The sequence below is a fragment of the Pseudophryne corroboree genome, chromosome 12 (assembly GCF_028390025.1).
Source record: "Pseudophryne corroboree isolate aPseCor3 chromosome 12, aPseCor3.hap2, whole genome shotgun sequence".
NCBI classification, from domain to species: Eukaryota; Metazoa; Chordata; class Amphibia; order Anura; family Myobatrachidae; genus Pseudophryne; species Pseudophryne corroboree.
Window position 1 is genome coordinate 61,222,897 of NC_086455.1, and position 24,983 is coordinate 61,247,879.

The 24,983-nt window shown below is 45.8% G+C and overlaps 1 protein-coding gene and 1 pseudogene across 1 annotated transcript in view; both read left to right on the plus strand.

Moving 5' to 3' along the window:
• MAP4K5 (mitogen-activated protein kinase kinase kinase kinase 5) overlaps window positions 1-24,983 on the plus strand; it is a 206,834-nt gene that overhangs the window by 161,956 nt on the left and 19,895 nt on the right. The window contains exons 16-26 of the mRNA XM_063947557.1: window positions 194-236; window positions 1,635-1,752; window positions 3,445-3,536; window positions 6,929-6,970; window positions 14,835-14,919; window positions 16,843-16,922; window positions 17,015-17,075; window positions 18,501-18,503; window positions 18,605-18,719; window positions 19,025-19,083; window positions 19,885-19,988. Coding sequence (XP_063803627.1) covers window positions 194-236; window positions 1,635-1,752; window positions 3,445-3,536; window positions 6,929-6,970; window positions 14,835-14,919; window positions 16,843-16,922; window positions 17,015-17,075; window positions 18,501-18,503; window positions 18,605-18,719; window positions 19,025-19,083; window positions 19,885-19,988 — 802 coding nt within the window. The remainder of the gene's footprint in view (window positions 1-193; window positions 237-1,634; window positions 1,753-3,444; window positions 3,537-6,928; window positions 6,971-14,834; window positions 14,920-16,842; window positions 16,923-17,014; window positions 17,076-18,500; window positions 18,504-18,604; window positions 18,720-19,024; window positions 19,084-19,884; window positions 19,989-24,983) is intronic.
• On the plus strand, window positions 4,170-5,243 carry LOC134980749 (transcription factor Sox-17-alpha-like; annotated as a pseudogene).

The following is a 24,983-nucleotide window of genomic DNA, read 5'->3' on the forward strand; positions in this document are numbered from 1 at the left end:
TATTGCAGACATTTGTATATATACATATTTCTGTGTTTGTATAGTTATATATATCTATACACACACATACATACAGTATATACATACACAAACATACATAAACAAACAATATATACATACACACACAATTTTATATATAAATAAATGTAATCTGTATGTATGTGTCTAATGCTCATTCTATGTTCTGTTGTAGCTCTACAATAAAACGTGCTATTCCCCCACCACTACCTCCCAAGGTAAGATCACCAGAGATTTTATGCTTTCTTGTTATGGGGCTGATTGTGACTTGCACTGATCTCTATGCACAATCCTGAATGGCAGGTATTTGCACACAGCGCATGCACAGAAGTCACGTTTACACATTTTTGCATCAAACACGACTTGGCCCGATCTGTCTTTCCATGAAATTGGGCGTTGCAAAGCATGAGCTGGGCGGTGGCAATGCTATCTCACGGAACAGCACTGACTAGTGTGAGTGTCAGGAATGAGTGAGTAGGAAACCAGGCTTCCCAGCTGCCCGCATCTAGAGCCACTTTTCTTGCCACTGAGAAGCAGCCCCTATGTGTGTAATACTTGGGTGGCAAGAGTTAAAAGGCAGAAAGGAGGCCAGATCTATACGGCTTTTACACAAAAAACCCCATGAAATGAAAAGTTTTGAGACGGGCCGATGGGTAGTCTGACTGCTCTTCTAGAGGTCTATTCATGAAGCAGTGAAAAGTGTGGAGAAGTGAGCCTGTGGAGAAGTTGCCCATGACAACCAATCAGCTGCTCTGTACAATTGTATAGTATGCAAATCATAAATGTTACTTCAATGCTGATTGGTTGGCATGGGCAACTTCTCCACTAGCTCACTTCTCCACACTTTTCTCTGCTTCATGAATAGGCCCCTTTGTCACCATTAGACCCCAAGGAAGAAATTGAAATGTTTGAAAAATTGCTTAGGTGTCTGTTTTTCCCTGTTTATTAGATAGGAAAAAACAAACACCCGACTGACTTTTCAAACATTTGAATTCCCCCCCAAGCTTAGTAGTCAGAATAGCGCAGTGCTATGTATTGTAGGGAAGTGTGAACAGCACAGATGCCAAATAAATAAATGTACAAAGTAATAACAAATAGAGATGAGCGGATTCGGTTTTACTCGGTTCTCAAAACCGAATCTTATTGGCTATCCAAAACACGTGACATCCGTGAGCCAATAAGATGTCGTTTTGAGAACCGAGTAAAACCGAGTAAAACCGAATCCGCTCATCTCTAATAACAAAGTAACAAACCGTTTTCCAAATAAATCCAGTGAATAAGCTTCCCAGTGGTGGACTGCACATAAATATGCCTCTACACTCCGATACAGTAACGTGACCTTGTCAAGGCAACCAATGACTAAACTTTGCTGCACAGAGAGACCATCTTTGGCTGTCCAGTTAGCTACTTTGTAACTACAAATCCCAGCATGTTTGCACTTCACAAAGATTCCCCTGGTTATCAAACCTGTTCTGTATTTATCTGATCTTTTTCCCCCCATCTTGATTACATGACGTGTGTTGGTCCGTAATCATGTGCAAGCTAGCCCGCCGTGCAGAGCAACAATGTCATTGATCCCGCCAGCAGATGACCCTAAATGATATTTGTTTTTACAGCCAGCGAGAATGAACAGCTGCCCAGAGGAAAACCTGGCCGACGACGAGAGAGCCAACACAATTAAGCACCACCCGGATAACCAAGCTCCACAGATCCACCGGAGGCAAAGCTCCCCAGGTTGTGGCCGCCACACAGTTCCCCCCCATAATGTCCTCTCTAGCAGCATCAGCAGCCCAGGATTGTCCAGCAGTAAATTCTTTGAGATGGGTAAATAACACAAAGCAGAGGCAGGGAGGTCGGAGCCTCCACTGCACTGCCCCCGCCAAGGAAGGGGTTAACACTACATTACACGGCTGCCTGATAATAAGCATATCTGTACTTGTATATACCCATCACGAGTATGGCTTCATGCTTCCATCTCTTCGCCTCACTCTATTTCTGCAGTTCAAGCTTCAGGTTCCAGGTGGTGGCAGGAGTAGGCCTAACCTGGGAAAAAACGGTGGCATCCTGTGGAGGACCTCTCGCGTCTTGTCAGAGGCGGAACCGCATGTAGATTGCATCATTTTATATTGTGTCAGGTTATTAGTGATCAGATGGTGGCTGTTGGGGTATATTTCCATGCAGCAGGGTAGTTGTTTTCCATATACAAAATGACTACTGTCACATTCACATAATACCGTCTCAGATTTTCAAACCCCATTGGGTGAGGCATTGACTCTGAGAACCGCCACCCAAATGGCATTACCCATACAGAGTACGTTCCTTCTCCCTATGGAGAGGCTTATTTTCATATTAAGTCACTAGACGTTGAAGGGTATACTCCAGTGTATCCGTCTGGCTTCCATTTATCCATGAATAACAGAAATTCCAAAGGGATCAGACTTTGTCATGTCATGCTTACATGCACACCCAGCCGTTAGCCATGCTCCATATAGTAGACCCCTTCAATTAAGAAATCAGTGGAGGCGGAGGTTCACGATTAGGAGTCAATTCAAATAGGTGTGATATGCCGTTGCCGCAGTGTTTCGATCTTGCACCCTTGGCAGGCTGAAATCAGCCCAAATTTGCGCAGACTTGCTCAGACCCGTATGGGGCAGTGACATTGAGCACTGTCGTGCGAGTTCAGGCAGCCGTAAAGTGCGGCGGATGCCGCGATGACTTGCACCCGTGAGATCATCATTTATAATTTGATTGAGCCCTTAGGAGGGTTGTTTTAATAACGCTTCTAAAAATGGCACGTATTGTTGCCTATAGCAACCAATCAGGTTCTGGATAACATTTTCTACTTTTAATTTTTGGACGCTTTAGTAAATCTGCCCCTTAGTATCTGCTTGTAGCCCATTCTCTCCATCTCTCACTCTTCATTTTCAGAGCTGACCTTCCTATTGCCCTCCGTCGAATACTCATTGCGTAAGATGGTCATAGTGTAAATTGTACAAGTATTCAAAATACTTTCTCAGATTGTATTTTGTGACTTGCCAATGGGTATCGCTCCATCCATCTCCCTGCTTCCTGCTTTGTGGCTTTACTGCATCACTCACTTAGCTCCGTAACACAGGAGTGGACTTGTGTAGGTGTCAGCGGGCTCTCCGCACAGGGGTAGTTTGCTGCTTCTCTTCCCCCAGGATGGTTCTCTGTGCATTCAGGGGAATGCACAGTAAGGGTTGTCACTGTTATCGTACCCTTCTTACCGGTCGCGTTTTCTCCTGCTGAAAACGGAAGGCCAGCAGTTCTCATTGCTTTCCTACCATCATTCCCATGTCTCAGTAGCTTGCACCTGCTTTACTCATTGTCTCGCCCACAATCATCCATCTTCTTTCAAAGGACGGTATATTAGCAGTATATTCATTTCTCATTCTCCTCCAGCAGGTAATGGGGATGGTCCTATGAGACTGAACAGTCCAGTTGGAGAAGGCTCTAAGCCACAGCTGCCGCAGAAGAAGGAGAAGAAAGATTTTCCAGTAAGTCATTTGGCATGTCTTGTGATTTTTCCACAGCTCAATAGTTGTGTGTCCAGATAGTGGAAAACCGTTATTGATGAGCCTAGAATCGTGTGTCTGACATAGGTATTTCCCTTGGTTTGTCCAGGTTGGCCTCAGACATTGTGGGGCAAGCACTGCATGTCTTCATCAATTAAAGATGATATTTGGTGGTGTAGCATTAACCTCATAAGTGGCTAATATTTTTTCCAAAAACCATTTTTTTTTTATAGATGAATTAGGGTAAGAACATCAATTTAAAACTTCTCTAGCACGATTTCATATAAAAAAAAAAGGAAAAAATTATAAAATTATTTTTAACACATGAATTTAATAAACATTGATCGGCAATATATTGAATCATCATGACATCACATGTTTTTCCTTTCCCCGGCGGCTGCTCCTCTCTCCCTCCGCCGGGTATACACTGGGGTGTTGAGGGCTGCTACACTTACATTCCGCCAGGTGCTGCCATGGAGGTGCTGGGGGAGGGAACAAGGAAGCAGAGGGGCCAGAAGGTCTCTCTGAGATTGGCGGCTGCTGGAAGATTATTTTCCGACAGCCGCTCAGTGGGCGTTTCTGATGCAGTCACGTTAAGGGAAAGCCTAGCTTGGTATGGTTGTATCTGATGCCACCACTCCAGGCTGGTGTGATTCAAAACCTGGTATCCTGCCAGAAGCTAAAGAAAATTACCTCTCCTCAACACATTGCACAGCTGTTTGCTCAATGTTAGAAACTTTCATTTCTTTGCTATTTTCTAGTTATTAATGTAAATGACAGCGGTGTCCCCCAGTGATTAAAGTTTCCATAATATTCACTGTGAAGATAAGCCTTTAAAGAGGTTAAAATCAATATATTAAAATAGAAAAGAAGAAGAACGAAAAGATTTACCAATATCTACTATTTAACAAGCTCAAGCACATGTCCCCTACTGGCAGTTTCCGCCAACTGGCAGTGATGAGAAAGGAACACAGTGGGCATGCAGAGAAGAAGGTCCCTAACCGGGCGCACCATTCCTGCCTATGGAGAAAGTCCTAAACTGGGCCTTTCACTGCTGGTGAGCTGAGATAGGAGCGATTCCAAAAAGTGTATGGAAGTCCTGGAAATCTCTGACATGGCCTGAAAAGTGGCCACATGTGGAGGAAGCCTTCAGTCTTCGAGTACAACTTACGCAGGTCCATCCAAACTACACGTACAGATCCAGGAGGGGGAAGTCTGTGTTTAGATAACTTTAGTCTTGGATATCCAGGGCTGTCCTACCATCACAGCCAGTTGCCTCAAGCTTATCACTACAGGTATCTCCAGGTAATGGGTGCCCACTGTGAAAGCTACAGCTTGCCCGCACCAGAAACATCACCTCTGGATATACTATGCCCAAGAAGAATTCCAGATGATGTCCTACAGCTACAATGCGCTGTATACTTCACACCAGCAGAATCCTTCCACCTCCATACTTGGTAGACATATATAGACAGGCAGAGCAGATGGGGCCATGGGAGCCCTCTCCAGAGCACAGTGGGATGCCAATCTCGCATATGTACTACAGCCAGATGTGTATGGCTGGTATCGCAAGCTGGACAGCCATCTCCTCCACCAGAGCCACAGTGCGTGCGTAGAATACAACATTAGCAGCAGACTGAAATGCTGGGTGAGGAGGACAAGACTGAATTTGACCCTTATCTTAGTTAAGTGACGAGAAAGACCTAGCAATGCATTTTCATGGACGAGAGGAACAGGGGGAAAAGAGATTAGTACATGGGCTAAAAGAGAGGAGGAGGGGAACCCCAGCAGCGCCTTAGCTAGCATATGGGGTTCAAAATTCTGGTTGTAATATTATTAAACTGGAGGAATTTGAAGATCTTTTATATATATATATATATATATATATATATATATAAAAGATCTTCAAATTCCTCCAGTTTAATAATATTACAATATATATATATATATATATATATATATAAATGGCTGCAGCTAAAGAACAACTGGACGGTTTTATTACAGGTTTGTATGTGCATCCAGGCCATACTTGCTTCCCATTCATACCTCCTCTCCATAATAAAGGCCAAGTGCAGGGGAAGTGGGGAAGGGGTTGTGTATACAATGTACAATGATGTTTATTTGGTCACCAAACCGGAGGTGATGGAAATGCAAATGTCTGCCCCCCCCCCCCCCCCCCCCCCCCCATATTGATGAATACTGAAGAACTGTTCAATTTCTTCGTAAAAATAGACTTCAAATATAGTGATTTAGCTATCCCAGCCAACATACCAGGCTTCAATGTTTTAGATTAGTCTTGGCATAAAAATGACTGTGATGAAGAGCAACGCCTCTGGATTCTCAGAGTAGAAGTTTACCTTTTCTCCTTATCTGCCGCTCAAATAAAGCAAAAATTTACATCAGAATGTAGATGAGATAGAGGTGGCCATACATTGGAAACCACTCACCATGTTGTTTCTTGTAAGTTTGCACCTATAATTGAATTGTACAAACCCTTAAAGCAACTTGTTGCCTACATAATGGAGCAGGTGATATCACTGTAACGTCAAGCACTTTTTGGGGGGAATTCAATTGTTTTGGGAGTCTAATAATCCTGTCTGATCTGATCTTGTGTTTGGGCGTATGTTGCGCCCGGACATGGTTTAGCCGCGGAAAACGGCTAAACCCTTCTAAAGCCCCAAAGTGCCGACTTTACACATTTTTTTCTTGCACCTCAGGAGCCTGTGAGTAAAAATGTGTCCACGATAGCTAATGGGCGCCGAACAGCAGAACAATTGAATTGCTGCCATCGGGCAACATCTGGTGGTGGCCACGAATAAAAAAAATAGAATTCACAGTTTTGTGTCTTATACATCAATGATGTCCATAAGCGTTGGTCGGTATCCGGTCTTTAGGTCGACACCACTTAGGTCAACACTCAGGTCGACCTCAATTGATTGATATGCATTAGGTCGACATGATCACGAGGTTGACATGGCAAAGGTCGACACATGACAAGGGCGACATGAGTTTTTCTGCATTTTTTTTTTCCATTTTTTTTTTTTCCTCCATACGTTACGATCCATGTGGACTACGATTGGGAATAGTAACCTGTGCCGAACAACCTTTTTCCTTGTTGACCTAATGACTGTCGACCTAGTCACTATCGACACACTGATCCTCACCCCATTAGTCCACAAAATTGTGGCCCCCTCGTTGTGAATAGGTGAAATGTTTTCTTTAAATGCACGGATTTGATAAGAATTAGAAATATGTTCCTTTAAATGTAGCTGCAGGCAGGAGTAGCAGCGAGTGAAATAGGACATATGCCCTACTGCAATATAGATCAGCGATTGTGAGGTTCTCAGTCTGTTTTGTTTTGTTTTTTGCCCTAGAAACCTACAATCAATGGATTGCCACCCACACCCAAAGTCCTGGTGAGTAGTTCTAACCTGTGGAACAGCCAGCTCTGCTCTGTGTATTACCATAAAGTATTTATCTATGTGCTGTGGTTTAAAGATATGTTTGAATCACATAATGAAATGTTCAAAAACTCAGCTCTTAGCACTAATAGAATGAAGTAAGGTGCAGCCTGCCGCCAGGGCCGTATTATCCACAAGGCTGACTAGGCTGAAGCATAGAGGCCCTCCAGGAACTAGGGGCCCATACATTTGTTATTTCTCTGACGTCCTAGTGGATGCTGGGAACTCCGTAAGGACCATGGGGAATAGCGGCTCCGCAGGAGACTGGGCACAAAAGTAAAAGCTTTAGGACTACCTGGTGTGCACTGGCTCCTCCCCCTATGACCCTCCTCCAAGCCTCAGTTAGATTTTTGTGCCCGAACGAGAAGGGTGCACACTAGGTGGCTCTCCTGAGCTGCTTAGTGAAAAAGGTTTTTTATTTTCAGTGAGTCCTGCTGGCAACAGGTTCACTGCACCGAGGGACTAAGGGGAGAAGAAGCGAACTCACCTGCGTGCAGAGTGGATTGGGCTTCTTAGGCTACTGGACATTAGCTCCAGAGGGACGATCACAGGCCCAGCCATGGATGGGTCCCAGAGCCGCGCCGCCGGCCCCCTTACAGAGCCAGAAGACAGAAGAGGTCCGGGAAATCGGCGGCAGAAGACGTCCTGTCTTCAATAAGGTAGCGCACAGCACCGCAGCTGTGCGCCATTGCTCTCAGCACACTTCACACTCCGGTCACTGAGGGTGCAGGGCGCTGGGGGGGGGCGCCCTGAGACGCAATAAAAACACCTTAGATGGCGAAAAATACATCACATATAGCTCCTGGGCTATATGGATGCATTTAACCCCTGCCAGTTTTTCCTTAAAAAAGCGGGAGAAAGGCCGCCGAGAAGGGGGCGGAGCCTATCTCCTCAGCACACAAGCGCCATTTTCCCTCACAGCTCCGCTGGAAGGACGTCTCCCTGACTCTCCCCTGCAGTCCTGCACTACAGAAACAGGGTAAAACAAGAGAGGGGGGGCACTAATTTGGCAGATTAATCAATACAGCAGCTATATAAGGGAAAAACACTTAAATAAGGTTATCCCTGTATATATATAGCGCTCTGGTGTGTGCTGGCAAACTCTCCCTCTGTCTCCCCAAAGGGCTAGTGGGGTCCTGTCCTCTATCAGAGCATTCCCTGTGTGTGTGCTGTGTGTCGGTACGTTGTGTCGACATGTATGAGGAGGAAAATGGTATGGAGGCGGAGCAATTGCCTGTAATAGTGATGTCACCCCCTAGGGAGTCGACACCTGACTGGATGGTCTTATGGAAGGAATTACGTGATAGGGTCAGCACTTTACAAAAGACTGTTGACGACATGAGACAGCCGGCAAATCAGTTAGTACCTGTCCAGGCGTCTCAAACACCGTCAGGGGCTCTAAAGCGCCCGTTACCTCAGATGGTCGACACAGACCCAGACACGGACACTGACTCCAGTGTCGACGGTGAGGAAACAAACGTGTTTTCCAGTAGGGCCACACGTTACATGATCACGGCAATGAAGGAGGTTTTGAACATTTCTGATACTACAAGTACCACAAAAAAGGGTATTATGTGGGGTGTGAAAAAACTACCCGTAGTTTTTCCTGAATCAGATGAATTAAATGAGGTGTGTGATGAAGCGTGGGTTTCCCCCGATAAAAAACTGCTAATTTCTAAAAATTATTGGCATTATACCCTTTCCCGCCAGAGGTTAGGGCGCGTTGGGAAACACCCCCTAGGGTAGATAAGGCGCTCACACGCTTATCAAAACAAGTGGCGTTACCGTCTCCTGATACGGCCGCCCTCAAGGAGCCAGTTGATAGGAAGCTGGAAAATATCCTAAAAAGTATATACACACATACTGGTGTTATACTGCGACCAGCAATCGCCTCAGCCTGGATGTGCAGTGCTGGGGTGGCTTGGTCGGATTCCCTGACTGAAAATATTGATACCCTGGACAGGGACAGTATATTATTGACTATAGAGCATTTAAAGGATGCATTTCTATATATGCGAGATGCACAGAGGGATATTTGCACTCTGGCATCAAGAGTAAGTGCGCTGTCCATTTCTGCCAGAAGAGGGTTATGGACGCGACAGTGGTCAGGTGATGCGGATTCCAAACGGCATATGGAAGTATTGCCGTATAAAGGGGAGGAGTTATTTGGGGTCGGTCTATCGGACCTGGTGGCCACGGCAACGGCTGGGAAATCCACCTTTTTACCCCAGGTCACCTCTCAACAGAAAAAGACACCGTCTTTTCAGGCTCAGTCCTTTCGTCCCCATAAGGGCAAGCGGGCAAAAGGCCACTCATATCTGCCCCGGGGCAGAGGAAGGGGAAAAAGACTGCAGCAGGCAGCCTCTTCCCAGGAACAGAAGCCCTCCCCCGCTTCTGCCAAGTCCTCAGCATGACGCTGGGGCCTTACAAGCGGACTCAGGTACGGTGGGGGGTCGTCTCAAGAATTTCAGCGCGCAGTGGGCTCACTCGCAAGTGGACCCCTGGATCCTGCAGGTAGTATCTCAGGGGTACAAATTGGAATTCGAGACGTCTCCCCCTCGCCGGTTCCTGAAGTCTGCTTTACCAACGTCTCCCTCCGACAGGGAGGCGGTATTGGAAGCCATTCACAAGCTGTATTCCCAGCAGGTGATAATCAAGGTACCCCTCCTACAACAGGGAAAGGGGTATTATTCCACGCTGTTTGTGGTACCGAAGCCGGACGGCTCGGTGAGACCTATTTTAAATCTGAAATCCTTGAACACTTACATACAAAGGTTCAAATTCAAGATGGAGTCACTCAGAGCAGTGATAGCGAACCTGGAAGAAGGGGACTATATGGTGTCTCTGGACATCAAGGATGCTTACCTCCATGTCCCAATTTGCCCTTCTCACCAAGGGTACCTCAGGTTTGTGGTACAGAACTGTCACTATCCGTTTCAGACGCTGCCGTTTGGATTGTCCACGGCACCCCGGGTCTTTACCAAGGTAATGGCCGAAATGATGATTCTTCTTCGAAGAAAAGGCGTCTTAATTATCCCTTACTTGGACGATCTCCTGATAAGGGCAAGGTCCAGGGAACAGTTAGAGGTCGGAGTAGCACTATCTCAAGTAGTACTATGACAGCACGGGTGGATTCTAAATATTCCAAAATCGCAGCTGATTCCGACGACACGTCTGCTGTTCCTAGGGATGATTCTGGACACAGTCCAGAAAAAGGTGTTTCTCCCGGAGGAGAAAGCCAGGGAGTTATCCGAGCTAGTCAGGAACCTCCTAAAACCAGGCCAAGTGTCAGTGCATCAATGCACAAGGGTCCTGGGAAAAATGGTGGCTTCTTACGAAGCGATTCCATTCGGCAGATTCCACGCAAGAACTTTTCAGTGGGATCTGCTGGACAAATGGTCCGGATCGCATCTTCAGATGCATCAGCGGATAACCCTGTCTCCAAGGACAAGGGTGTCTCTCCTGTGGTGGTTGCAGAGTGCTCATCTTCTAGAGGGCCGCAGATTCGGCATTCAGGACTGGGTCCCTGGTGACCACGGATGCCAGCCTGAGAGGCTGGGGAGCAGTCACACAGGGAAGAAATTTCCAGGGCTTGTGGTCAAGCATGGAAACGTCATTTCACATAAATATCCTGGAACTAAGGGCCATTTACAATGCCCTAAGTCAAGCAAGGCCTCTGCTTCAGGGTCAGCCGGTGTTGATCCAATCGGACAACATCACGGCAGTCGCCCACGTAAACAGACAGGGCGGCACAAGAAGCAGGAGGGCAATGGCAGAAGTTGCAAGGATTCTTCGCTGGGCGGAAAATCATGTGATAGCACTGTCAGCAGTGTTCATTCCGGGAGTGGACAACTGGGAAGCAGACTTCCTCAGCAGACACGACCTCCACCCGGGGGAGTGGGGACTTCACCCAGAAGTCTTCCACATGATTGTGAACCGTTGGGAAAAACCAACGGTGGACAAGCACTTTACTCGTGGCTCCGGATTGGCCAAGAAGGACTTGGTACCCGGACCTTCAAGAGATGCTCACGGAGGACCCGTGGCCTCTACCTCTAAGAAAGGACCTGCTCCAGCAGGGACCCTGTCTGTTCCAAGACTTACCGCGGCTGCGTTTGACGGCATGGCGGTTGAACGCCGGATCCTGAAGGAAAAAGGCATTCCGGATGAAGTCATCCCTACCCTGATCAAAGCCAGGAAGGATGTAACCGTGCAACATTATCACCGTATTTGGCGTAAATATGTTGCGTGGTGTGAGGCCAGGAAGGCCCCTACAGAGGAATTTCAACTGGGTCGTTTCCTGCATTTCCTGCAAACAGGACTGTCTATGGGCCTAAAATTAGGGTCCATTAAGGTTCAAATTTCGGCCCTGTCGATTTTCTTCCAGAAAGAACTGGCTTCAGTTCCTGAAGTTCAGACGTTTGTCAAGGGGGTACTGCATATACAGCCTCCTTTTGTGCCTCCAGTGGCACCTTGGGATCTCAATGTAGTTTTGGGGTTCCTAAAATCACATTGGTTTGAACCACTCACCACTGTGGACTTAAAATATCTCACATGGAAAGTGGTAATGCTGTTAGCCCTGGCTTCAGCCAGGCGTGTCTCAGAATTGGCGGCTTTATCCTATAAAAGCCCTTGAGGACTCGTCCTCAATTTCTCCCTAAGGTGGTTTCAGCGTTTCACTTGAACCAGCCTATTGTGGTACCTGCGGCTACTAGGGACTTGGAGGACTCCAAGTTGCTGGACGTAGTCAGGGCCCTGAAAATATATGTTTCCAGGACGGCTGGAGTCATAAAATCTGACTCGCTGTTTATCCTGTATGCACCCAACAAGCTGGGTGCTCCTGCTTCTAAGCAGACTATTGCTCGTTGGATTTGTAGTACAATTCAGCTTGCATATTCTGTGGCAGGCCTGCCACAGCCAAAATCTGTAAAAGCCCATTCCACAAGGAAAGTGGGCTCATCTTGGGCGGCTGCCCGAGGGGTCTCGGCTTTACAACTTTGCCGAGCAGCTACTTGGTCAGGGGCAAACACGTTTGCTAAATTCTACAAATTTGATACCCTGGCTGAGGAGGACCTGGAGTTCTCTCATTCGGTGCTGCAGAGTCATCCGCACTCTCCCGCCCGTTTGGGAGCTTTGGTATAATCCCCATGGTCCTTACGGAGTTCCCAGCATCCACTAGGACGTCAGAGAAAATAAGAATTTACTTACCGATAATTCTATTTCTCGTAGTCCGTAGTGGGTGCTGGGCGCCCATCCCAAGTGCGGATTGTCTGCAATACTTGTACATAGTTATTGTTACAAAAATCGGGTTATTATTGTTGTGAGCCATCTTTTCAGAGGCTCCTCTGTTATCATGCTGTTAACTGGGTTCAGATCACCGGTTGTACGGTGTGATTGGTGTGGCTGGTATGAGTCTTACCCGGGATTCAAAATCCTTCCTTATTGTGTACGCTCGTCCGGGCACAGTATCCTAACTGAGGCTTGGAGGAGGGTCATAGGGGGAGGAGCCAGTGCACACCAGCTAGTCATAAAGCTTTTACTTTTGTGCCCAGTCTCCTGCGGAGCCGCTATTCCCCATGGTCCTTACGGAGTTCCCAGCATCCACTACGGACTACGAGAAATAGAATTATCGGTAAGTAAATTCTTATTTTCTGAGCCACTGTTACCTGCACCTTAGTGCTCCGATGGTTAAAAAGACTTTGCACCATAGCAAGGCACACTCATAGTCAGCGAAGGTTTGTTTTGAGACAGTGGAAAGTGTGTGTGTGGGGGGGGGGGGGGGTCTGGTGTCAATGGACCAGTAGCGCACTAGCGATATTTAAAGATAAAAGGAAGAATGATTGCGTTGTGAGAGAAGAGGTCAACTGGGTATCAGTGTCCGTGTGAATACTGAAAGTGTGAATGATGGCAAAAGCTCTGCTTCCCAAATGTCAGCTGTAGTGGGGTGAAAAATAGCAGTGCTGGAGGGGGCCCGAAATACCTGAAAGCCTAAGGGCCCGGCCATAGGTTAATATGGCCCTGCCTGCCACTGTTTAAAAAAATAAATAAAAGGGACATTTACAACTCCAAAAGAAAAATCAACTTGAGAATATTTTATGTATAGGGATGTGTGTGTGTGTGTGTGTGTGTGTGTGTGTGTGTGTGTGTGTGTGTATGTATGTATGTATGTGTATATATATATATATATATATATATTACACATATATACAAACATACATACATACAGAAACAACACTGGTTGCACCAAATAGGTTGTTCACATAAACGTAATTGACTCAATACGTCACATATCTCATAGAATAATATTAAAAAAAAAAAAAACGTATTGGGCCAGATTTAATGGCGCCCGCGTTCGGCAGCCATGCGGGTTGCCGGGCAAAGTCGGACATTTTTTTTAAAGGGGCAATCACTTCCAAAGCATGGTTTTGCCTTGTAAATGATTGTCCCTTTAAAAAAACATCCAAGTTCAGCCGGCATCTCACACGGCTGCTGAACGCGGGCGTCATTACATCCTGCACTTTGTGTCTGAAAAAACAAAGCAGTAAACCACAAGACATTAGTATGTCCTTTTTAAATAGTCTGATTCACACCCACTTACTTTGTATCCAAGTGTCAGTCCTAATGTTGAAATGTTACTGAATTATCCAGAGTGAAGCAATATCTTGTTGAGTGATACTAATTAGGAAAGATCGTTCCACAAGTGAGAAACTGTAGTTTCATATAACTCGTATACAGTATCTTGTCCTATAGATTGTAGGTCAAAAGTAGTCATTGATAATAGAGGATTGACTTTTGGATACAAAGTAAGATGTTATGATTCCAGACTATTTTAAAAGGGCATACCTCTATTGTCTGGTAGTTTTACTGCTTTGTTTCTTACACATAACTAGTTACCAGCCCGTCAAAATGACGGAACAACATAATACAGGTTGAGTATCCCTTATCCAAAATGCTTGGGACCAGAGGTATTTTGGCTATGGGATTTTTCCGTATTTTGGAATAATTGCATACAATAATGAGATATCATGGTGATGGGACCCAAGTCTAAGCACAGAATGTATTTATGTTTCATATACACCTTATACACACAGCCTGAAGGTCATTTTAGCCAATATTTTTTATAACTTTGTGCATTAAACAAAGTGTGTGTACATTCACACAATTCATTTATGTTTCTTATACACCTTATATACACAGCCTGAAGGTCATTTAATACAATATTTTTAATAACTTTGTGTATTAAACAAGGTTTGTGTACATTGAGCCATCAAAAAACAAAAGTTTCACTATCTCACTCAAAAAAGTCTGTATTTCGGAATATTCCGTATTTCGGATATTTGGATATGGGATACTCAACCTGTAGTAATGTCAGCACCAAACCAACATTTGTATCGCTCCGTTGGGTGTCATCTAGTGGCCGCTGGAATGCAAACCACTTGAATTCCCTTCATAGAGGTGAGGAGCATTGTTAAACTTTATTATATAGGATATATGTTTTTATTTGATATATGGCCTGTTATGTGACTTACTGAATCACGTAACCTTGTTTTAAAAACCTATTGGACCCATTTGGTGCAACAAGTGCATTTTTTGTTTGTATATATGTATGTATAGCATTTGTGTATACATGTATGTGAATGGATTCAGTATGATATGCCGGCGGTCAGAATACCGATGCCTGCATCCCTACAGGTGGGAGGTAAAACTGTCCCCCCCTCTTGCTTACCCCCTAAACCTCCCTTTCCGCAGCCTAACCATAACCTTCCCCCTTAGTGCCTGACCCTAACCTCTCCCTGGTGGTGCCTTCTTGTCTCTTGTTTAGATGGGAGCCTGTTTTTCCAAAGTGTTTGATGGCTGTCCTTTGAAGATCAATTGTGCCACATCTTGGATACATCCAGATACCAAAGGTATTAAACAGATGTACATTATATCATGTACTGTAACATTAAAAAAATTCTATTTATTTTTTACCATTTTCTAGGTAGCTGTACATCCAAAAAACACCTTTGGAGACTAGTATACAGGGCAGTTCTAGCAGTAATAATTGATTGACTATACGCAGACTATACAATATAATTCTATATAAGAAAAATAACAGCTCTCTTCTCACCAATAGAAACCTGCAGCCTGAACATTGGTTAGATTGCTGTTATACGCTTTCTTTTTAGCCAGGTGTGGTTTTCTGTTCAACAAATAATAAATAGAAAAACAAAGAGTACTTGTTAAATAGATTTCATTAATTTGGTAACTTGGTTATAAACAGAAATAAAATGTGCAAACATACTAAAAGTAATTAATATTCCGGGTGCTGTGGATCAGATATTTTAGCAAATAGGTAGAATAGGCACATGAAACTGCAGCGGGTAGCTTAGTGGGCATGCCCAGACAGTGAAAGGAGCAGGTGGTCACATTGTGGAGGCTTGCTTGGGGCAATGCTTATAAATCTTATATAGAATATTTGGGCATCCTCTTTGTGTCTTGTATTAGGGAAGAGTGGTGTTTACAAGTCTGTACCATTGGGCCAGGTTAGGGAGGGGCGGGGGGGTGCTGTCTGAGCCAAACCAAATATTTGCTCAGCGTAGACTGCAGATCCAACATGCAATCTGCCTTCTGAGACTGCCTGTCCCTGTTGTCAAGGGGCGCCCTGCAGTACGTACTGTGGGGATGATTTAGTGTTTGGAGTAAATATGGCTAAAAAGAACGAGGGTCTAAAATGCACAGAGGGATTTAGAGTTGGGAGAGTGCGTGTGCTAGTTTATCCCTAAATCACAGTGTACATGTAACACTGCCCACTATTTGTCTGCTTTGTGCGAAAGCTGCTGGTATTTTCTCATAAGTTACAGCTGCCCCGCTTGCATGATAACCAGCACCGTTTGCTGGATTTGATCCCATCTGTCTACAGTATTCTAGAAAAATACTGTAACAAACATAAAAGTGGGTGAAATGAGTAACATTCATAGGGATCAGTAATCCCTACTTTTTATCTGCGTTCTGCTCCCAGCACCATCTGGTTGAATTTAACTTGTGTACGCAATTAAAAGGTTGTTTTTACATATTTTAATAGTTCTTCTAAGACTGGATGAATTGGAGGAGAGTAAGGGGAATGCAGTTAGCTCCGTTTTTTTTTCCGCCTAGCTTTTTAGCTATTTTTAGGGCAAATAAAGATTTGCTCTATGCAACAGCAGGGCTGGATTTTTGCTTGGGCAAAAAATGCAGGAAGGGCGGAAAACATGCTGAGTGGCGAATCCACGTGTTTTCCGTAGAAAACGCGGGCCATTTTTTTGCAGGTTTTAAGGAATTTTTTCACCAATGCCTTTTCACGTAAAAAAAAAAAAGAAAAGGGAAAAGGCATTGACGACAATGCCTTCAAAACGGACGAAACCGTCTCTAATTGAATACTCAGTGGGACGAATTCATTAGCTCCGAAATAATCAGTGCTAATTGCATACCCCCCCCACCCCTTCCCCCCTATATCCTAGCAAGTACTGTAGCATGAACATTTGGATCTATTAAATTGTTGCACATTACACTTCTTCTTCTGGTTCCATTGGGGGTCCACAGGGGACACCAGGAAAAATTGTTCAGTACTATGGATTCTGCAGAATAAATGTCTGATAAATCCCGTCACTGATGACGGAACCTCCATGAATTATTTCTATTCGGATGGGCTGTTCCAGTGAAAGGAGTGTGGTCATGTTAAAGTATGCAGCTTGCGGTTGTAGAATACCAGGGACTGTACATGTAGTTAGTGAGACATTACCGCTTGTAGCTGTAACGTCTGACACAGACTGAATTTGCAGTCTAATAAATGAAAAAATTTTCCTTATCAGACCAGTACATCATCTTTGGCACCGAGGATGGAATTTACACCTTGAATCTGAATGAACTGCATGAAACTACAATGGAGCAGGTAGCGCAGTAATATATAACAAGCATGCGGCTATCTTACTATATCTGAGTGTGTGATTGCGGCATAACCCCCGTTATCCCTTTGTCTTGTAGCTGTTTCCTCGGAAGTGCACGTGGCTGTACATTATTAATAATACACTCATGTCCTTGTCAGGTGAGTACTCCGCGTAATATTGCTGTGCCGTGCAACTTCTTTCAGTCTCTTCTTGGCCCTACAAGATGTTGGATGTAGCTGTGTGATTTTCTAACTTTTACTGCGCATGCATCCCCATTGTCTTGCAGTCGCGATTTCAGGCGCATGCACGGAGAAATTGATTGGATCTGTATTGGGTGTTTCTGGGCTGGCTATTTAGGCGTACGTAGATGCTGCGTGTCATGGGCCTGACGCTGAACTGGTTGCCTATGAAGACGCTTAAAGGCTCACATTGGAGGTCGTACTTAGAGAATCTCCAAGTAGCATAGGGTGAGGTACTTGTTTCGATGGTGCAACCGATGGTGGTGTGTAAAGATGCGCCAAGCATGATGGTAGCGTCTAACGATGCTGAAAGTGGGCATTTCAGTCCTTGCACATCAGACACACAGCTGCACACATGGCCATCCCTGCATCGGGCTCAGAATCAGGGCCCTTTGTCTATTAAGCTCTAATATTTGTTCTCTGTAGTTTATAGATGCCTGCAAAGTGTGTTACTTATGCTGGCCAGATCTGCAGGCTCTGCATAGTATGGAATATTAGGATCATTTTACCTTGTTTTTAAGCATCCCTAACCGCTGTGTGATTGATCCTGACCAGTTTGTTTTAATTTCTTATAGTCCCTTCAAATGTGTTCTACAGCTAGTTATTTTCATCAGTCGTTCTAATGTAGTTTGTCTCTATCAAGGTCTATAATGTGATCCCGACCCTTGTGTACTACGTGAGTTGGTGCGGAGCAGCATGAGACAGGAACTAGGCTGGCAGTGTAGGGGTTGTACTGTTACTGTGGGGGGGCACTGGTGATGTGCCAGGAGTAAAGGATGCAGCGCTGGTTGGTAGATGGCATGGCTCCAGTGGGATGTGACATTTACACACGACAATGAAGACAGCAGAAGCTAATAAATGCACTGAGAACAGTTCTCTCTGGCCTCTCTCCCGCACTGTTAAAGGTCAGCTTCTCTGTACTTGGCAACGTGGAGGTGACCCTCTTGTGTGCTAGGCCGCACTATTCTGTATAGCAGTGTCTGCACACCACACAGCTGCCACTGTGCATCTGCCAATAGCACCCGACTGCCAGCGCCCAGGCACCTTTTGTAAAGCCTGTTTCCCAGATAATTTAACGCCTGCCTTCCTGCACTTGTGGGTGGACACTGGTAACCCTATAAACTTCGGTCTGACCACTGAGAGTATAATGATAGATAATGGTGTAACACAGATTAGTTTTGCTTTTATACGCATTGAGAGACATAAAATGTAGTTGTCTTTGTTTCAATATATATTGCATAGACTGCATGTATCTAAAATGAACCTACAGGTTATTTCTGATCACATTTCTTCTTCTTCTTTTTTTTTATATGATCGTGAAACACAAACTGACCCGATTTGTAGAAGGTAACTATATATACGGTTTAGGTTTTGAACTTTTTAATGAAGGTTCTCGTTTTGAAATGGAACATCTCATAGAGTTCTATTTTTTTATTTTCAATTTACAGGCAAAACCCTACAACTCTATTCACACAATCTAATAGGTCTGTTTGAACACGCCAAAAAGCTCGGCCTAGCATCTCATATCCAGACACACCGCTTCCCAGATAGAATATTACCCAGGTAACCAGACGTGTGACAGCTGGGAGCAGACTGTACACTTTATATAACCAAGGTTCATTATTTTGACGTCGGTTTTAGTGTGTGTGTGGACGTTTTTCCGCATAAATGGGTTATTTTGTAATTGGGATTATTGCATATTGATCTAGAACTGTAAGCAAGTAACATATATTATTGTATTTGTATTAATGGCAACATCTCTTTCTGATCTATGTCAGTATATCTCAATAGAAAATGATTGAAAGGTAATGAGAAAGTAAGATTGTTGGGATGGAAAGGTCCTTTACATGTTCCATCCTCTCTTTCAGGAAGTTTGCCCTCACTACAAAGATCCCAGACACAAAGGGCTGCCACAAGTGCTGTATTGGTGAGTACCCCATATCCTGACGCTGGAAAGTGGGCGGTGGAGAGCCATATATTTTGCAATCTTTTTACGTACGATAAAAGGGGGTGTGGTATACGATGTCGACAGTGCCTAGGTCATGCCCAAAATGTTGACATTGACAAAAGGTCAACACGGAAAAGGTCGGCGCATGAAAAGCTTGACATGAGTTCTTTTTGGTGTAATTTTCTCCGTAGTAGCATGTGGAACCCCAATAAGTGTACCGCGTCTCCTCGCATGGCAAGGTGCCTCGCTTTGTTTTGCTTGGCACAGGTTAGCATTCCCAATTGGAGTCCACGTGGATGGTAAAATATGAAAAGGAATTTTTTTTAAATCCTCATGTCGACCTTTTGATGTGTCGGCCATTGTCACGTCAACGTTTTGACAATGTCAACCTAATGCATGTTGACCTAATAACGGTCACCCGGATCCCGATAAAAGGCACGTAAAGCAACCAGATGCTCTTCATTTAATGGTAGTGAAAGGGTAGCAAACTGCTAAGTGATAAATTACAAATGCCAGCGCCATTCACGTAACAGATATAAGAAACTCCTTGGCGAGACTGTGCACAGGAAACGAACAGTGTTGTGTAGTGTTGTACAAATGAACCAGTCTGATGTTTGCTTTTCATTTCCTAAATTCTGCTAGAAAAATATGATAGAAGCGGATTGGTTCTGTCCACCCAGCATTCTGTAATCTGCACTGACTCGTCCTTTCTTACTGCAGTGTAATTGTAATCTGAGCCCGGGCCCTTGTTAATGCATGGTCTTATGTCTCTCAATACAGTAAGGAACCCGTACACGGGACATAAGTATCTGTGCGGGGCGCTGCCGTCGGGCATAGTACTGTTGCAGTGGTATGAGCCCATGCAGAAGTTCATGTTAATACGGGTTTGTATTCTTCTTCTCTTGCGTACTGTACCTGCCATTCTGTCATCACATATAATGTCACATTAGTTGCCATGAAACAAGCAATGTCTGCAATGTTACTGCATGAATCTACTAAGATGATTATGTCCAGTATCAGATTTATAAGAGGATCATATTAACCACTTAATTTTGCTTTTTTCTCTTACGTCCTAGAGGATGCTGGGGACTCCGTAAGGACCATGGGGTATAGACGGGCTCCGCAGGAGACATGGGCACATTAAGACCTTTACTGGGCGTGAACTGGCTCCTCCCTCTGCCCCTCCTCCAGACTCCAGTTAGATCCTGTGCCCAGAGAAGACTGGTCACACACTAGGGGAGCTCTACCGAGTTTCTCTTGAAAATAGACTTTGTTAGGTTTTTTATGTTCAGGGAGCACTGCTGGCAACAGACTCCCTGCTTCGTGGGACTGAGGGGAGAGAAGCAGACCCACTTTCCTGGACTGATGGGCTCTGCTTCTTAGGCTACTGTACACCATTAGCTCCAGAGGGTCTGAACACTGGTGTCGTCTAGCTGTTCGTTCCCGGAGCCGCGCCGCCGTCCTCCTCACAGAGCCGGAAGATAGAAGCCGGGTGAGTATAGGAAGAAAGAAGACTTCACAGGCGGCAGAAGACATCAGTGCTTCGGAAGGTACCGCGCAGCGGTTGCGCTGCGCGCCTTTGCTCCCGCACACACACGAGGCACTGCAAGGGCGCAGGGGTGGCGCCCTGGGCAGCAAAAATTACCTCATAAAAACGACTGGCGAGCTATATGCACTGCATTGCAGGGTATTTAAGACCCCCGCCAGTATAAATATTAGCGGGACCGAAGCCCGCCGTCGAGGGGGCGGGGCTTCGTCCCTCAGCTCTAACCAGCGCCATTTTTCTCCACAGCTTGGCTGCAGAGACGCTGCTCCCGGACCCTGCCCTGATATCTACAAGTAACAGGGTGCAAAACGAGGGGGGGGCACAATATTTGGTGCTGATTTGATATATATATATATATATATGTATATTATATATAAAACGCGCTATACAGATCTGGGGTATTGTTATATTTCAGACTGTGGCGGCGTTGGGTGTGAGCTGGAAAACTTCCTCTCTGTCTCTCCAAAGGATCTCCTTGTGGGTCAGTCCCCTGTAATTCAGTGTGTGTGGGGGTGTCAGTACGTGTGTGTCGACATGTCTGAGGCGGAAGGCTATTCGAGGGAGGAAGAGGAGCAAAATGTGATAGTGACTGCGTCGGCACCGCCGACTGCTGATTGGGTAGACGTGGAGTGTTTTGAATGCAAGTGTGGCTTTATTGCATAAAAGATTGGACAAAGCTGAGTCTCAGAATCAAGCATGGAGTCAATCCATGGATATTGATGTGTCTCAGAACCCATCAGGGTCACAGAAACGTCCCTTTACCCAGATAGCAGACACTGATACCGACACGGATTCCGACTCCAGTGTCGACTATGATGAGGCGAGATTACACCCACGGGTGGCCAAGAGTATTCAGTACATGATTGTAGCAATAAGGGATGTATTACATATCACAGAGGACCCTTCTGTCCCTGACACAAGGGTCTGTATGTTTAAAGAGAAGAAACATGAGGTAACGTTTCCCCATCTCATGAACTGAACGCTCTATTTGAAAAGGCTTGGGAAACTCCAGACAAGAGGCTGCAGGTTCCCAAGAGAATTATTATGGCGTATCCTTTTCCCTCACAGGACAGGTTACGGTGGGAATCCTCTCCCTCGGTGGATAAAGCCTTGACGCGGTTATCCAAAAAAGTGGCCCTACCGTCCCCGAACACGGCGACACTAAAGGATCCTGCGGACCGCAAGCAGGAAACCACTTTAAAATCAATTTATGCGACTACGGGAGCCCTCCTCAGACCGGCAGTTGCGTCGGCATGGGTGAGTAGCGCTATTGCAGCTTGGGCAGATAACTTGTCATCTGACATGGACACCCTCGACAGGGATACTGTTCTGTTAACTTTGGGTCACATAAAAGACGCAGCGTTATACCTAAGGGAGGCTGCGAGGGATATTGGCCTCTTGGGATCAAGGGCCAATGCAATGGAAATTTCAGCTAGGAGGTCGCTGTGGACCCGTCAATGGACTGGTGATGCTGACTCCAAGAGACTTTAATGGGGCTCTGCCTTACAAAGGTGAAGTGTTGTTTGGGGATGGCCTCGCGGACCTGATTTCCACAGCTACCGCTGGTAAGTCTTCTTTTTTGCCTTTTGTTCCCCCACAGCAAAAGAAAATGCCTCAGTACCAGATGCAGTCCTTTCGGTCTCATAAATTCAGAAAGGGGTGTGGATCGTCTTTCCTCGCCAGAGGGAAAGGGAAAAGAACACCAGCTACGGCTAGTTCCCAGGAGCAAAAGTCCTCTCCGGCTTCTGCCAAATCCACCGCATGACGCCGGGGCTCCCCTGCGGGAGTCCGCACCGGTGGGGGCACGTCTTCGGCTCTTCAGCCAGGTCTGGGTTCAGTCAGACCTGGATCCCTGGGTGCTAGGAATTGTGACCCAAGGGTACAAACTGGAGTTCGAAGACGTGCCTCCACACCGATTTTTCAAATCGGCCTTACCAGCTTCTCTCCCAGAGAGAACAATAGTTGCAGCGGCAATACAAAAGCTGTGTCAACAGCAAGTGATTATCATGGTTCCCCGGTTACAACAGGAGAAGGGGTTTTATTCAACTCTATTCGTGGTCCCGAAGCCGGACGGCTCTGTCAGACCGAATCTAAACCTAAAATCCCTAAACCTGTATTTGAGGAGATTCAAATTCAAGATGGAATCTCTCCGAGCGGTGATCTCCAGTCTGGAAGGGGGGAGTTTGTGGTCTCACTGGACATAAAGGATGCATACCTTCATGTCCCTATAGACCCTCCTCATCAGGAATTCCTGAGATTCGCTGTGCAGGATTGTCATTACCAATTTCAGACGTTGCCGTTTGGGCTTTCCACGGCCCAGAGAATTTTCACCAAGGTAATGGCAGAAATGATGGTGCTCCTGCGCAAGCAGGGTGTCACAATTATCCCGTACTTGGACGATCTCCTGTTAAAAGCGAGATCAAGAGAACAATTACTGAAAAATGTGGAGCTCTCTCTGAAGGTGCTACGACAACACGGCTGGCTTCTAAATTTGCAAAAGTCGCAGTTGGTTCCAACAACTCGGCTGTCGTTCTTGGCCATGATTCTGGATACAGAAAAACAGAGGGTTCTTTTTCCAGTGGAAAAAGCTCAGGAAATCCAGAACATGGTCAAAGCTCTGCTAAAACCAAAAAGAGTATCGATTCATCAATGCACTCGAGTGTTGGGAAAGATGGTGGCGGCCTACGAGGCCATTCCGTTTGGCAGGTTTCATGCAAGAGCTTTTCAGTGGGACCTACTGAACAAGTGGTCAGGGTCCCATCTCCAAATGCATCGGTTGATATGCCTGTCCCCCAGGGCCAGGATCTCTCTCCTGTGGTGGTTCCAGGGGGCTCACCTTCTAGAGGGTCGCAGGTTCGGAATTCAGGATTGGGTTCTCGGGACCACGGACGCGAGCCTCCGAGGATGGGGAGCGGTCACACAGGGAATAAACTTTCAGGGAATATGGTCAAGCCAGGAGGCTTGTCTGCACATAAATGTGCTGGAATTAAGGGCCATGTACAACGGCCTGAGGCAGGCGGAGCACCTTCTTCGCAACCTACCGGTTCTGATCCAGTCAGACAACGTCACAGCCGTGGCGCATGTAAACCGACAAGGCGGAACAGCAATGGCAGAGGCCACCAGGATTCTTCGCTGGGCGGAAAATCACGTGAGCGCCCTGTCAGCAGTATTCATTCCGGGAGTGGACAACTGGGAAGCAGACTTCCTCAGCAGACACCATCCAGGAGAGTGGGGACTTCATCAACAGGTCTTTGCAGAAGTGACAAGTTGCTGGGGACTCCCTCAAATAGACATGATGGCGTCACGCCTCAACAAGAAGCTTCGGACGTATTGTTCAAGGTCAAGGGGCCCTCAGGCGATAGCGGTGGACGCGCTGGTAACACCATGGGTGTATCAGGCGGTGTATGTGTTCCCTCCGCTTCAACTCATCTCAAAAATATTGAGAATCATAAGAAGAACAAAAGTTAAGACGATACTCATTGTTCCAGATTGGCCTCGAAGGGCCTGGTATCCAGATCTTCAGGAAATGCTCACAGAAGATCCTTGGCCTCTTCCTTTCAGAGAGGACCTGTTACAACAGGGGCCGTTTGTGTTCCAGGACTTACCGCGATTACGTTTGACGGCATGGCGGTTGAACACCAGATCCTAGCTAGGAAAGGTATTCCAGGCGAAGTCATCCCTACTCTACTTAAAGCTAGGAAGGAGGTAACGGCAAAGCACTATCACCGTATCTGGAGGAAGTATGTGTCTTGGTGTGAATCCAAGAATGCTCCTACGGAGGATTTCCAGCTGGGTCGTTTTCTCCATTTTCTACAGACAGGAGTGGATATGGGCCTGAAGTTAGGCTCCATTAAGGTGCAGATTTCGGCCTTATCAATATTCTTTCAGAAGGAATTGGCTTCTCTTCCAGAAGTGCAGACTTTTGTGAAGGGAGTACTACACATCTAACCTCCTTTTGTGCCGCCAGTGGCACCGTGGGACCTTAACGTGGTGTTACAGTTCCTTAAATCACATTGGTTTGAACCTCTTCAAACTGTTGACTTGAAATTTCTCACTTGGAAAGTGGTCATGTTATTGGCCTTGGCTTCGGCAAGGCGGGTGTCAGAATTGGCGGCTTTGTCTCACAAGAGACCCTATCTGATTTTCCATGTAGATAGAGTGGAATTGAGAACTCGTCCTCAATTTCTACCCAAGGTGGTTTCGTCGTTTCACATGAACCAACCTATTGTGGTGCCGGTGGCTACGAATGTCTTGGAGGATTCCAAGTCCCTTGATGTGGTCAGGGCTTTAAAAATCTATGTAGCCAGAACGGCTCGTATTAGAAAAACAAATT